This window comes from Hemitrygon akajei, chromosome 25, assembly GCF_048418815.1.
Source record: "Hemitrygon akajei chromosome 25, sHemAka1.3, whole genome shotgun sequence".
NCBI lineage: Eukaryota > Metazoa > Chordata > Chondrichthyes > Myliobatiformes > Dasyatidae > Hemitrygon > Hemitrygon akajei.
In genome coordinates this window covers 43,919,560-43,935,267 of record NC_133148.1, presented here as the reverse complement: position 1 = coordinate 43,935,267, position 15,708 = coordinate 43,919,560, and the positions used below count along the sequence as shown (strand labels likewise).

General features: G+C 44.9%; 1 protein-coding gene across 2 annotated transcripts in view; it reads right to left on the bottom strand.

Moving 5' to 3' along the window:
* axl (AXL receptor tyrosine kinase) overlaps positions 1 to 15,708 on the bottom strand; it is a 177,862-nt gene that overhangs the window by 10,322 nt on the left and 151,832 nt on the right. For both annotated transcript variants that reach the window (XM_073029426.1, XM_073029427.1), the window contains 4 exons: positions 9,134 to 9,226; positions 7,573 to 7,694; positions 5,861 to 5,970; positions 1,659 to 1,818 (listed from right to left, as the gene is read on the bottom strand). In XM_073029426.1, coding sequence (XP_072885527.1) covers positions 1,659 to 1,818; positions 5,861 to 5,970; positions 7,573 to 7,694; positions 9,134 to 9,226 — 485 coding nt within the window. The remainder of the gene's footprint in view (positions 1 to 1,658; positions 1,819 to 5,860; positions 5,971 to 7,572; positions 7,695 to 9,133; positions 9,227 to 15,708) is intronic.

Here is a 15,708-nt window from a genome sequence, read left to right as displayed (position 1 = left end):
ACCCACGGAAGGCTGCTGGACCAGACAACATCCCTGGTAGAGTGCTCAGAGGATGTGCAGACCAGCTAGCAGATGTTCTCACTGACATCTTCAACATCTCCCTGAGCAGCACCACCGTTCCAACGTGCTTCAAGGCCGCCACCATCGTCCCCATGCCGAAGAAGTCTTCAGTGTGCTGCCTAAATGAATACCGTCCCGTTGCACTTACATCCATCATCATGAAGTGTTTCGACAGGCTCGTCATGAGGCATATCAAGACCCTGCTGCCCCCCTCACTGGACCCCCTGCAGTTTGCGTACCATCCCAACCGCTCAACAGATGACGCCATTGCCACCACCCTCCACCTGGCCCTAACCCATCTAGACAAAAAAAGACACATACGTTCGGATGCTGTTCATAGACTTCAGTTCAGCATTCAACACAATCATCCCTCAGAAACTGATTGGAAAGCTGAGCCTACAGGGCCTGAACACCTCCCTCTGCAACTGGATCCTAGACTTCCTGACTGGGAGACCTCAGTCAGTCCGGATCAGGAGCAGCATCTCCAACACCATCACACTGAGCATGGGGGCTCCCCAGGGTTGCGTGCTCAGTCCACTGCTGTTCACACTGCTGACCCACGACTGTGCTGCAACACACAGCTCGAACCACATCATCAAGTTCGCCGATGACACGACCGTGATGGGTCTCATCAGCAAGAATGACGAGTCAGCTTACAGAGAGGAGGTGCAGCAGCTAACGGACTGGTGCAGAGCCAACAACCTGTCTCTTACTGTGAACAAAACTCCCCGCTGAACATCGACGGCTCCTCGGTAGAGATTGTAAAGAGCACCAAATTTCTTGGTGTTCACCTGACGGAGAATCTCACCTGGTCCCTCAACACCAGCTACTTAGCAAAGAAAGCCCAGCAGCATCTCTACTTTCTGCGAAGGCTGAAGAAAGTCCATCTCCCACCCCCCATCCTCATCACATTCTACAGGGGTTGTATTGAGAGCATCCTGAGCAGCTGCATCACTGCCTGGGTCTGAAATTGCACCATCTCGGATCGCAAGACCCTGCAGCAGATATTGAGGTCAGCTGAGAAGATCATCGGGGTCTCTCTTCCCGCCATCACGGACATTTACACTACACGCTGCATCCACAAAGGAAACAGCATTATGAAGAACCCCATGCACCCCTCATACAATCTCTTCTCCCTCCTGCCATCTGGGAAAAGGCTTCAAAGCATTCGGGCTCTCACGACCAGACTATGTAACAGTTTCTTCCCCCAAGCTATCAGACTCCTCAATACCCACAGCATGGACTGACACCTTCCCCTATTGTCCTGTTTATTATTTATTGTAATGCCTGCACTGTTTTTCTGCACTTTACGCAGTCCTGTGTAGGTCTGTAGTCTGACCAGGGTCCTATATAGCTACAACATTACCTCTCGGCTCTTTAAACTCAGTCCCACGACTGATGAAGGCCAATGCACCATATGCCTTCTTAACCACAGAACACCTAAAAAAAATTACTATAATTAAAAGATTGGCACCTTATTCTTAACTTCATAAGACTCTCTGTATGGCAACATCTCCAGTTCCAACAGGGAACTGCATACACTAAGATATTATTTTCCATGTTAAAGCTCCAAGTGGCTCAGGGTACAGTGTACATACCACATCACTCTTGCTTGTGTAAACTCTGTCTGCCAGGCTTTCGATTGCGATCCACTTCACGGGCATCTTTGAGATTCGGCCCTGGCGATAGTAATCCCCGTTGTAGATTTTTTTGGAAAGGCCAAAATCAGCCACACAGACACTCATGTTTTCATTCAACCTACAATGAGAGATAGAGGGGAGAAAGAGAATATGAAAGAGAGGTTGGAGAGATTGGAAAGGGAGGAGAAGGGGAGAAGGAAGTGGAGGGGAGAGGGAAGATGAGAAAGAAAGGGAGAATAATGAACCGAGACATCATACAGCCCACAGATTTTCAGTGACACTAACTGTGAGAATGAGTGGCTCTTAAAAAGCCTCTAAGAGGCTCTTAAAAGACCCTATTACATCCATTTCCACCACCGCTGCTGGCAGCCCATTCCATACACCCACCTGTGTGAAAAACTTACCCCTAACATCCCCTCTGTACCTATTTCCAAGCACCTTAAAACTATGCCCCCTTGTGTTAGCCATTTCAGCCCTGGAAAAAAGCCTCTGGCTATCCACACAATCAATGCCCCTCATCATCTTATACACCTCTATCAGGTCACCTTCTCATCCTCTGTCGCTCCACGGAGAGAAGAGCAAGTTCACTTAATGTATTCTCATAAGGTATGCCCTCCAATCCCGGCAACATTCTTGCAAATCGCCTCTGCACCTTTTCTATGGCTTCCACATCCTTTCTGTAGTGAGGTGACCAGAACTGAGCACAGTACTCCACATGGGGTCTGACCAAGGTCTTATATAGCTGCAACATTACCTCACGGCTCTTGAAGACAATCCCATGGTTGATGAAGGCCAACACACCATATGCCTTCTTAACAACACTATCAACCTGAGCAGCAGCTTTGAGTGTCCGATGGACATGGATTCAAGATCTCTCAGATCCTCCACACTGCCAAGCGTCTTACCATTAATATTATATTCCATCTTCAAATTTGACCTACCAAAATGAACCACTTCACACTTAGCTGGGTTGAAGTCCATATGCCACTTCTCAGCCCAGTGCTGCATCCTGTCAATATCCCACTGTAACCCCTGACAACCCCCCAGACTATCCACAACATCCCCCAACCTTTGTGTTATCAACAAACACTAACCAACCCTTCTACTTCTTCATCCAGGTCATTTATAAAAATCACAAAGAGGAGGGGTCCCAGAACAGATCCCTGTGGAACACCACTGGTCACCGACCTCCATGCAGAACACAAACCATCTACAACCACCCTTTGTCTTCTGTGGGCAAGCCAATTCTGAATCTACAAAGCAAGATCTCCTTGGATCCCATGCCCCTTTACTTTCTGAAGGAGCCTTGCATGGGAAAACTCATCAAATGCCTTACTAAAAACCATATACACTACATTCACTGCTCCACCTTCATTGATGAGTTTTGTTACATCCAATGTGTTCGTTTGACTCAGAAAACAACTGACTGAAACATAGAGAGAGTAAAATGGGTTTGGTGTAAATGGGAGTTCCGTAGTCAGGACCTACTGGATGGGCCAAAGGGCTTGTTTCAAAGTTGTATGACACTAATTCCAGGCTCGGAGTCGATGACTCAGCGTGAGATGGAAGAATCAGTGATTACAGCCACGCACACGCACGGTGCATGTTTGTGGATCAGCTTCCAACAAGACAACTTTAATGATTCAAAAGTTGTGTCCGGGTTCACGATCCCATGGATCTAACTAGGCTAGGAGAAATTGTGAGTGACAGCCAGCAGGTGCTTGGGGCATGACTGATTCCAGCCAGTACCCTGCTGAGATGTTATAGTCCTCTTCAACATTGATGGCAGAGTCAACTTTGGCCCAACCCAGTCAGTGTTTCCAAATTCACAGGAGTAATTTCCTCTGGTACCACTCCTCCTTCCAACTCAGTCAGCATTTCCAAGTTCACAGCAATAATTTTCTCTGGTACTCCTCCTCCTTCCCTTTCTCCCATGGTCCACTATCCTCTCCTATGAGATATGTTCTTCTTTAGCCCTTTATCTCTTACACCTACTGCCAGCCAACTTCTTACTTCTTCTCGATTCCCTACTCCCCATCTTTCCCTTCACCTAGTCTCACCCATTAGTTGTCAGCTTGTCCTCCTTCCCTTCCCCTCACCTCCTTATTCTGGCTTCCACTCCTTTCCACTCCTATCATGATGAAGGGTTTCAGCCAGAAATGGTGGCTGTTTATTCCTCTCCATAGATGCTGCCTCACCTGTTGAGTTTCTCCAGCATTTTGTGTGTGTTACTCTGGACTTCCAGCATTTGCAGAATCTCACGTGATTCCACTTGTATAATTTCTGTTTTTGTTTACTGTACACCTTTCCCGCTTGAGAAGAAGCCTTAAACTAGAGTTGCAGGCAGATGGGAACCAGAGTGCCAGGACAGTTAGTGGAGTGGTTGTGGAGGAAGATGTTGGTAAAGACCTCAGACAACGTTATGAATTGAAAAGTTGAGCATGCTGCTCAAAGGTATACAGTACACAAAAACAAACATTATACAAGTGGGATCACAAGAGATTCTGCAAATGCTGCCTATATTCCAATCCAAGAATTATCATAGGAAAGGCAGATAATAGTACTGAAGATGAGGTAGCTGGACAATGTGTAGTGAGGAGAGGCTGATGACAGGGCAATATTGCAGTCAACAGGATGAGTTGCAGTAAAAAGGCAGACAAAATTGAGAAGAGTGAATATAGGACTGAGGATGTTATATTTGAATACGCACAGTATACGGATTAAACTAGATGAACTTGCAGCACAATTGCACATTGGCAGGTATGATGATGTAGGCATCACTGAATTACGGCTGAAAGAAGATTATAGCTGGGAGCTTAATATCCTTTGCATCAAAAGGACAGGCAAGAAGGAAGAAGGGGCAGCATTGCTCTGTTGGTAAAAAATCAAATCAAATCATTAGATGAAGGTGACATAGGGTTAGAAGGTATTGAATCTCTGTGGATAGAACAAAGAACTGCAAGGGTAAAAAGACCCTGATGGGAGTTGTATAACTCCCCAAACAGTAGCAAGAATATGGTCTACAAAGAACAACAGGAGATAAAAATGCATGCCAAAAGGGCAAAGTTACAGTAGTCATGGGGGACTTCAGTATGCAAGTAGATTTGGAAAATCAGGTTGGTGCTGGATTCTGGGAGGGGGAGTTTCTAGAGTGCCTTTGAGAGGGCTTTTTAGAGCAGCTTGTGGTTGAGCCCAGTAGGGGATCGGCTATTCTGGATTGGATGTTGTGCAATGAACCAGAATTGATAAGAGATCTTAAGGAGAAGAACCCTTGGGGGAAAGTGATCATAATATGATCGAATTCACCCTGAAATTTAAGAAGCAGACACTAAAGTCAGATGTATCTGTACTACAGTGGAGTAAAGGGAATTACAGAGGCATGAGAGAGGAGTTGGCCAGAATTGATTGGAAAAGAACACTGGCAGGGATGACAGCAGAGCAGCAATGAGATTGGGGCTGAGAGGAAGGTTAGATCAGCCATGATGAAATGGTAGAGCAGACTTGATGGACCAAAGAGCCTAAAGATCCAGTCCCCAGAGATGTTCTGATGAAAGTGTCCTACATCATGGGCTGGTACAGCAATTCAAACATACAGGAATGTAAGAAGCTGCAAAGTAGTATGCTCAGTCCAATACATCATGGGCACAGCCCTCCTCCTCCACTGATAGTACCAACAGGAGGCTCTGCCTCAAGAAGGCAGCATCAATCATCAAAGAACCCACCGTCCAAACTATGCCCTCTTCTCACAGCTTCCATCGGGCAGGGGGTACAGAAGCCTGAAGTCTCACACCACCAGTTTCAGGAACAGCTACTTCACTGTAACCATTTGATTCTTGAAACAACTGCACGAACAGCAACACTGACCACTTTGCACTCGAGTTTTTTTTTCTGTTCTAGTTGTGTTCTTCTTTGTTAAAGTTGTGAATAATTCATATTTTTCTTCTGAAAGTTGTGCATCTGAAGCTACATGTCTGTGATGCAGCTGCAAATAAGTATTTTATTGCATCTGTGCATACATGTACTTGTGCAGATGACAATAAACCTGATTTTAAACTTTGGTGTCAGCTTGTGCCTCAGACATGATGTTGCTGAGTCTGCAGGTTGCATTGAGAGGGACTCAGTGGGCGGGAGAGTGCAGGGTGCATTCCACCCCAACTCACATGCAGTTGCGAGCAGCCAGGTCCCTGTGGATGAAGTTCTTGTTGCTGAGGTACTCCATCCCCCGGGCAACGTCCACCATGAACTTCACCAGGGTCTGTATCGGGAGGTACTGAAAGGGAAAGCACATCATCAGCATCTCACAAGGAGGCAAGGATAGAAGAGGCAGTGAGTCAGAGAGACAGATAAATTGGTATATTATGTCATATACTGAGGTACTGTGAAACAACACTCCCTCAGTGTCTGTGTGTGTGTGTGTAATTATGTATGTGTCCCAGTGTTTGTGTCTGTGTGTGTATGTGCGTGTGTGGGGTGTATTTGTGGAGAGAGGTTTGCAAATGGGGGATTGTGTCTGCAGGAGGCAGCGATGAAGGAAGGTGGTGAGACAGAACTTGCCTGTTCCCACACAGTGTTTGCAACTGCAGTATAGCAGAGTGGACAGCAGAGGGCACAGCTCTGCCTGCTTTTAACTAATGGGACCAAAATGGAAATTGCTGGAGGAACTCAATTCAATTCAAAGTAAATTTATAATTGAAGTACATATATATCACTATATAAAACCCTGAGATTAGTTTTTTCAGCAGGTCCAGCAGTGTCTGTGGAAAGCAGAAATAACCCTGTAGGTTATCCCATACCCCTGTCTCCACAGATTCCTCCAGGTTTCAGAACCTTAACATAGAAACACAAAGCAGGTCAGGCAGCATCTGTGGATATCAGGACACTCCAACCTGAAGCATTAGCTCCATTTTTCTCTCCACGGATGCTGCCTGACCTGTTGAGTATCTTGATTACATTTTGTTTCTATCTTTCAGCATCTCTTGCTTTATGTTCAACAGTCGAGAAGTTATGGAAGAGACATTCAATCAAAACAGGTGATATTGAAGATCACTCTTGCCTCTACTGTGAATTGTCCTGTTATTATCACCGATGTGTCACAGAAATACAACACTGCTGTTCTTTGAGGTCAACAATTGTATAAAACTGGAGGAGTAACTTTGCTTTGGGAAGGGTAATAAGCTTGTTCACACACAGTGTTTGCAACTGCAGTATAGCAGAGTGGACAGCAGAGGGCACAGCTGTTCCTTGCAGGTAACTGTATGAACACCAGCAAGCTCCATGCAACAGGTCACTTCCCTCCCCACCTGCCGAATGGCAAATAAAAACCCACAGATGTAGGAGAGCTGAAATAAAAGCAGAAAATGCTGGAGACACTCAGCAGCCCAGGTAGTTTCTGTGGAGGGAGAATCAGTTAACGCTTCTAGTTGAAGACTCAGTTTGAAAAGTCAAGAATATTGTGCAGAGGACAAAGGGACTGGCAGAGGGAGACTGAATGATGCAGCAGGTGGTGGCACTGACTGAGGAAGCTTAAGGGATCCTGTACTAGGATCCTGTAACAGACAGCAGGCTGTGGGACAAAACAATATGCTGGAACAGTGGAGGGGGAAGAATCGTTGAAATTTTGTATTGACGCCCTGAGTTTCAACTCAAAATGCTGACAATTCCTTCAGCTTACTACGGATACTGTTTGATTCAGAGTTCTTCTAGCAGATTGTGCACTGCATTCTCAAAGTGCCTTGCTTTGATGTCATTGCAGGTGCTGCTAGAGGCTGACTGGGATAAGCTGAGAGGAGGGACTGAGGGTGGAGGGGTTCCTGAACAAGGAGGGGTAGTTAGGTGGGGTTAGGCTAGTGGACAGAGGGAGACAGGCTCTTACCAGAGGGTTCTCCCCCAGCCGAGAGTACAGCAGGAAACTGTGCAGGTCTCCATGTTTCATGAAGGGCAGGATGACCACCGGGGAGGGAAAGCCTTCATTCTCATGGCTCTGCAGACACACCCCTGCACACAGAGTGAAAGATACATCAGGCACTTCAGCCCATCAAATCTGCTTTCCCATTACCCACCCATTTACACACATTATATTCCCCCATCAACGCTCCCCAGATTCCACCTCTTATCCATGTCCTGGGGGCAATTCACAATGACCTCTAAACCCTGCCAAACCCGTATGACATCTAGGATGTGCGAGGAACCTAGAGCATGGTGGGGTTGGGGGGTGGTGAGGGAAACCCACACAATCACAGAGAGTACATGCAAACTCCACACAGAGAATGTTGGAGCATGGGGAGGGGGGGTGAGGAGAACCCACACAATCACTTGGAGGTCGTGCAAACTCCACTCAGACAGTGTCAGAGGTCAGCACTGAACCCACTTCTCTGGGAGGTAGTAGCTCTGTGCTGCACGTAAGATTTACTGAAAAACTGTGGTGGCCACCTCAGTGGAACTGAGCCAAAACTGGGGAAATGTGTCTATCTCAAGAGTCACACAATCAGAAACAGGCCCTTTGGTCCATCGAGTCCATGCCGACCCCATTTTATTCTATCCACATTCCCATCATCTTCCCCCAAGATTTTACCACATATCTACACACCAGGGCCAATTAACCCACTGACCTGCATGCCACTGGGAGGTGGGGAAAAAACTGGGGTGAGATCTCCTGCAGCTTAATAATCAGCAGAGTCCAATTACCTTTGGTCCATTTATCCTCCAACACCTCCATCTCTTGATCGGTCCCAACCTTAGACAGGTCTCCAAGATCAACCCTGAGATTAACCCAGATGGGTCACCGACATCAACCCTGAGGTTAACCCAGTCAGGTCGTTAACATCAACCCTGAGGTTAATCCAGATGGGACACAAGAGGTCAACCTAGAGAGTCATCAAAGAAAGGCCCATTTGGTGGGGTGGACCTATCGCAGAGGGGCCAGCCCTGGATGTTGACCCCACAATGTAAGCTCTGAAGCCTTGACACAAACCATAATGAGAGAGTGGTCAGCCACGTGGGAGAGGGTGTCAACGCACAAAGTGGAAATTGGTGGATACATCAGCCCCAAGATGTTCATTCTGAGAATGGCCACCTTTGGGAAGTCAGCCGGGGGAAGGTTCCAGAGGGATCGGAATGTGTAATGGAGGCCCCACAATCATCCCCATCCATGCTATCGGGGGGGGGTCTGACAAAATGCAACACAAGTTTGGGAACACTAGGCTAAGTCCTTGCCATGACTGTAAGGCCATAAGATATAGGAGCAGAAGTAGGCCATTCAGCCCATCGAGTCTCCTCTGCCATGCAGTCATAGGCTGATCCAATTCTTCCAGTCAACCCCACTGCCCTGCCTTCTCCTCCCCATACCCTTTGACTGCATGGTAGACCAGACTGGCCACAGGAGCAGGGTCCACACCACCAGTTCGTTAAAGCAAATCACATGAGGTGATCTTTACCTAGCAGACGCATGACGTTGGGATGGTCAAACTCTTTCATGCAGACGGCCTCGCGGAGGAAGTCTTCCATCTCCGTCCGGGTACAGATCGCAACTGTGGACAATGAAGCATTGGTCAGCCCATGAGAGGTCAAAGCAGGAGGGCTTCTGCCCGCGATAGGTTAACACAAGAAGGAGGGAGTCAACCACAGAGGGGGTTGTTCTGCAAGACCTCAGTGCAAAGGAGGTCAGTGTAGCAGAGATGAGGGAGGGGTTAAGAAGATCGGGATCAGTCCTCACCCTTCTCTGAACTTTGTCCTGACAACATTCAATGTCTCCCTCTCCACAGCCACATAACATCCCCACCATTCCATAGCCACGTCTCCCCATGTCCAAGAAATACTGTAAGTTCAACTAGTGATCAGCAGGGTGAGAATACATGGAGGATATTTAATGAAGGGTCTGAACTCAAAACATCAACTGGCTGTTTCCCTGGACATATACCGTAGATTCCGGATTATAAGCCGCTACTTTTTTCCCACATTTTGAACAGCTTTGAACTCTGCGGCCTATAATCCAGAGCGGCTAATACATGGTTTTTTTTCATGCCGCCTAGTAAACATTTTGCCTCGTAACAGTAGACCAATAAAATTGATGAGTAGTTCACAGAGGTCCAATGAAATTGTACGATAAATCAAGCGCACTTTCACAATTAAATTATTGTAAATCAGTCATTTGTACTCACCCTCATCAACATGGAAAATACTCGAAGAAAAGCAAGACCCGAGCGCGTCAGACCCGATTAGACCCGATCGCGTTACGCAAGCGCGTCAGACCCGATTAGACCCGATCGCGTTACGCAAGCGCGTCAGACCCGAGCGAAAACGCTGCTTTTAAGTTAAAGTCGATCAATAACTTTTCCTGGTAGGCTGCAGTATATATATTTTTACCAGTCGCTAGGAGATATTGGAATGTTGTTCGTGCTGTTCAGTAAAAAAGTATATGCAACGTAATTTGTGTTACCGATACGTATGTATATTTAAAAGTAGCGGTGCGGCCTAAAATCCGGTGCGGCCTTTACAATTAAAAAATTGATTTTATTTCTAAAATTAGAGCCTGCGGCTTTTAATCAGGTGCGCTCTGTAGTCCGGAATCTACGGTATTGTCTAACCCGTTGAGTTAGAACATTGAACATTACAACACAGTACAGGTCTCAGACCAGGATGTAATGCCTTTTAACACAATTGAAGATTGATCTATCCCTACGTTCTTACATAACCCTCCATTTTTGTATCATCTGTGTGCCTATCTAAGAGTTTCTTAAATGTCCCTAATATATCTGCCTAATGTATCCCTAATGTGTCTCTTAAATCTAAACAATCTCCCTGAAAGAAAATTGGCAGCTCATATTTTTTGAACCAAGCTCCTAAACTGTGGAATGCAATACCTAAAACAAAAAAGGATGAAGACTCAGTTGACACCTCAAAACCTATTTATTTAACCTTGCTTTTAACTAAAATTTTACTTTTATTTTCATATTTGCACTTTATCCCATTGTAAAGCACTTAGAACCACATAATCTGTATAAAAAGTGCTTTATAAATAAGTTACTATTATTATTTTTAGTTATTTATTTCTCAGCTCAAGCTGGTAAAATCTGAGGTATGGCCATAGTCAAGCATACATATTTCTCAATTGCCAGGAACTTTCAAACTATTCTAGTGGTGTATAGTATTGTTGTTTTCAAAAGATTTACACAAATATTGCTATGTAGCCCTAATTGTTTAATACTATTGTGTAGTGCCTTTGGTATGATTCCAGTTGTGGATATTACTATTGGGACAATATATACCTTGTTCCAAAGTCTTTCAATTTCCTCTTTTAATTCAGCATATTTCTGGTGTTTTTTACTTATTGATTTTGGTAAATTATGTGTGTTTGGAATGGTTATATCTATTAAATAAATTGTTTTTGCATGCTTATCCTGTATTACTATATTCAGATGATTATTATGGATTGTCTTAGCTGTAATAACAGATTGGTCATGATATAATTTGTGGGATTCTGACTCTAAAACTGGGTCAAACTTGTATTTATGATAATGTATGGTTTGTTTTACTAGTTTGTATTTTAAAGCAAGATTTTGGTAAATGATGTTTGCCACTTACTGCGTAATTAATCAAATTAGTTAAATTGTTGCAGGATCCTATACTGTGTTGGATTGTTTCTGGTTTCTCTTGGCATTTTCTGCATTGAATTTGATGGTCTTTTATTATGTATTTCTGATCATTTTTTTATGTCAACCACCTGGTCCTGTATTGCCACAAGGAACCCTTCTGTTTCTGGGAAGAGATCTCCAACTCTGAACCAGGCTTTTGATGCTTCCTTGTTGACATTTAGTCTGCCTCAGATCGTGGGAATATCTTCCATGGAGGGTCATGCTCTTCCATTGGTTCACTTTTTCTTCAACTGAGAGCATCCTGACAGGCTGCATCACTTCCTGGTATGGGAACAGTACTTCCCTCAATCACAGGACTCTGCAGAGAGTGGTCCAGACAGCTCGGTGCATCTGTAGATGTGAACTTCCCTTGATTCAGGACATTTACAGAGACAGCTGTGTAACAAGGGCCAGAAGGATCATTGGGAACCCAAGTGACCCTAACCACAAACTGTTCCAGCTGCTACCATCCGGGAAATGATACCGCAGCATAAAAGCCAGGACCTACAGGCTCCGGGACAGCTTCTTCCACCAGGCCATCAGACTGATTAATTCACACTGATACAATTCTATTTCTATGCTACATTGACTGTCTTATTGTACATACTATTTATTATAAATTACTATAAATTGCACATTGCACATTTAGACGGAGATGTAACAAAGTTATTTACTCCTCATGTATGTGAAGGATGTAAGAAATAAAGTCAAATTCTAATTCAATAGTGATAATTTCTTCATTTTTTGGGGTTGTGTTTTCATTAAAATTTAGCCATGTATAATTCTTATCAGAATTGCATTATGTTCACATGGAGTGCTGATGAAAATATATCCTTAGAAATTTTATCTGACTGCTGTGTAAATTTTTATTATGTGCTATTCCTCTTCCCCCTTTAGTCCCAGGTAGTGTTAATCTAAGTGCGTCTGAGTGTACCTGTTTCCTGAAATTTGTCATTTCAGTTCTTATTTTTCTTTGTAAACTAAGGTCTTAAGCCAAAGGAATACATTAATATAGGTAAAGCGAAAGTCTTTATTGTCTTTGTTACATTTTTACTGCTCAGCTCTGTTCAAATCCAACAGATTTTCTTAAGCCTTGAAGTAAATTCTGTCAAAATGTTTCTCTTTATCACACTATATTTTCTTTGCGAGTTCATATCCCAGATACTTCCATGTTTCATATTCAGCAATCAGCAATCCTGCTGCTCTGTCTTGTATTCTACTAGCTCTAAGGCACCTATCTGTATTTAATGTTCTGTACTTATCTAATTTGAAGTTCATGTTTATATCATTTGAAAATAGCTCTTCTATTTGATTTAATTGCTTTAGCATTACTGATCATCCATGTATAGAAGGTGTGTCGATGTATACCGTAGATTCCGGATTATAAGCCGCTACTTTTTTCCCACATTTTGAACAGCTTTGAACTCTGCGGCCTATAATCCAGAGCGGCTAATACATGGTTTTTTTTCATGCCGCCTCGTAAACATTTTGCCTCGTAACAGTAGACCAATAAAATTGATGAGTAGTTCACAGAGGTCCAATGAAATTGTACGATAAATCAAGCGCACTTTCACAATTAAATTATTGTAAATCAGTCATTTGTACTCACCCTCATCAACATGGAAAATACTCGAAGAAAAGCAAGACCCGAGCGCGTCAGACCCGATTAGACCCGATCGCAATGCGCAAGCGTCAGACCCGATTAGACCCGAGCGCATTGCGCAAGCGCGTCAGACCCGATTAGACCCGATCGCATTGCGCAAGCGTGTCAGACCCGATTAGACCCGATCGCATTGCGCAAGCGTCAGACCCGATTAGACCCGATCGCATTGCGCAAGCGTGTCAGACCCGATTAGACCCGATCGCAATGCGCAAGTGTCAGACCCGATTAGACCCGATCGCAATGCGCAAGCGTCAGACCCGATTAGACCCGAGCGCATTGCGCAAGCGCGTCAGACCCGATTAGACCCGATCGCATTGCGCAAGCGTGTCAGACCCGATTAGACCCGATCGCATTGCGCAAGCGTCAGACCCGATTAGACCCGATCGCAATGCGCAAGCGTCAGACCCGATTAGACCCGAGCGCATTGCGCAAGCGCGTCAGACCCGATTAGACCCGATCGCATTGCGCAAGCGTGTCAGACCCGATTAGACCCGATCGCATTGCGCAAGCGTCAGACCCGATTAGACCCGATCGCAATGCGCAAGCGTCAGACCCGATTAGACCCGATCGCATTGCGCAAGCGTCAGACCCGATTAGACCCGATCGCAATGCGCAAGCGTCAGACCCGATTAGACCCGATCGCAATGCGCAAGCGTCAGACCCGATTAGACCCGATCGCATTGCGCAAGCGTCAGACCCGATTAGACCCGATCGCATTGCGCAAGCGTGTCAGACCCGATTAGACCCGATCGCAATGCGCAAGCGTCAGACCCGATTAGACCCGATCGCATTGCGCAAGCGTCAGACCCGATTAGACCCGATCGAAAACGCTGCTTTTAAGTTAAAGTCGATCAATAACTTTTCCTGGTAGGCTGCAGTATATATATTTTTACCAGTCGCTAGGAGATATTGGAATGTTGTTCGTGCTGTTCAGTAAAAAAGTATATGCAATGTAATTTGTGTTACCGATACGTATGTATATTTAAAAGTAGCGGTGCGGCCTAAAATCCGGTGCGGCCTTTACAATTAAAAAATTGATTTTATTTCTAAAATTAGAGCCTGCGGCTTTTAATCAGGTGCGCTCTGTAGTCCGGAATCTACGGTAGTTTGTTTGGTTTCTCTGATTAGATACCATATTTTGGTCCATTGCAGTGAATCAGAGTGTGTTTAAAGCTGGACAAAACCATAGTGGGCTTAGAGAGTTGCCCTGGAAAATGCCTCGGTTTGTTTTGATAATGATAATAATCATTCCAAATAAACTGATTCCTAAGCTCCGGAAACTGGGTCTTAGCACTCAGTTCTGCAGCTGGATCTTCAATTTCCTCACAGACAGGACCCAGGCTGTAAAAATAGGGGTCAAGCTCTCCTCTACAATCACTCTGAGCACCGGTGTGTACTCAGCCCCCTGCTGTACTCACTGTACACCCATGATTGTGTAGCCAAGTTTCCATCGAATTCAGTATATAAGTTTGCTGATGACACCACAATTGTAGGCTGTATCTTGGGTAATGATGAGTCTGAGTACAGAGAGGAAATTAGGAACCTGGTGGCATGGTGCGAAGACAATAACCTATCCCTCAACGTCAGCAAGACGAAGGAATTGGTTGTTGACTTCAGAAGGAGTAGCGGACCGCACACGACCCTGTCTACATCGGTGGTGCGCAGGTGGAACAGGTCAATAGCTTTACGTTCCTTGGGGTGAATATCACAAATGACCTGATTTGGTCTAACCTAGCAGAGTCCATTGCCAAGAAGGCCCACCAGTGCCTTTACCTCCTGTGAAAGCTGAAGAAATTTGGCCTGTCCCCTAAAACCCTCACTAATCTTTATAGATGCACCGTAGAAAGCATTCTTCTAGGGTGCATCACAACCTGCTTTGGAAGTTGTCCTATCCAAGACCAGAAGAAGCTGCAAAAGATAGTGAACATAGCCCAGCACATCACACAAACCAATCTTCCATCCTTGGACTCACTTTACACCAAACGCTGTCAGAACAGTGCTGCCAGGATAATCAAGGACACGACCCACCCAGCCAACACACTTTTTGTCCCTCTTCCCTCTGGGAGAAGGTTCAGGAGCATGAAGACTCGTATGGCCAGATTTGGGAACAGCTTCTTTCCAACTGTGATAAGACTGCTGAATGGATCCTGACCCGGATCTGGGCCGTACCTTCCAAATATCCTGACCTAACTTGCACTACCTTACTTTCCCTTTTCTATTTTCTAATTATGATTTATAATTTAAATTTTTTATTATATTTACTTGGATTTGTACTTCAGAGAGCGTGAAGCGCAGAATCAAATATCACTGTGATGATTGTACGCTCTAGTATCAATTGTTTGGTGACAATAAAGTAAAGTAAGGTAAAGTAAATGTTACTTTTTGGTTATTAGTCAATAGGGTCATTACAGTATACCAATGCTTCATCAGATGTTGCAGGAATTTCACAAGTAATGGGTGTCCATTTATATTACAAGCCTCTATTAAACATTAGTGTAGAACAGAATCAAAATCATTTTGCTAACATGAAAGATGACCACATTTCCACTGAGCTTGATTTCAGATCTTAAGACCATAAGATATAGGAGCAGAATCAGGCAATTTGGCCCATCAGTCTGCTCCACCACCTTATCAGGGCTGATCTATTTTCTATTCGGCCCCATCTCCTGCCTCTCACCCCCCACACCCCCGTATCCCTTTTTGCTCAGACCAATCA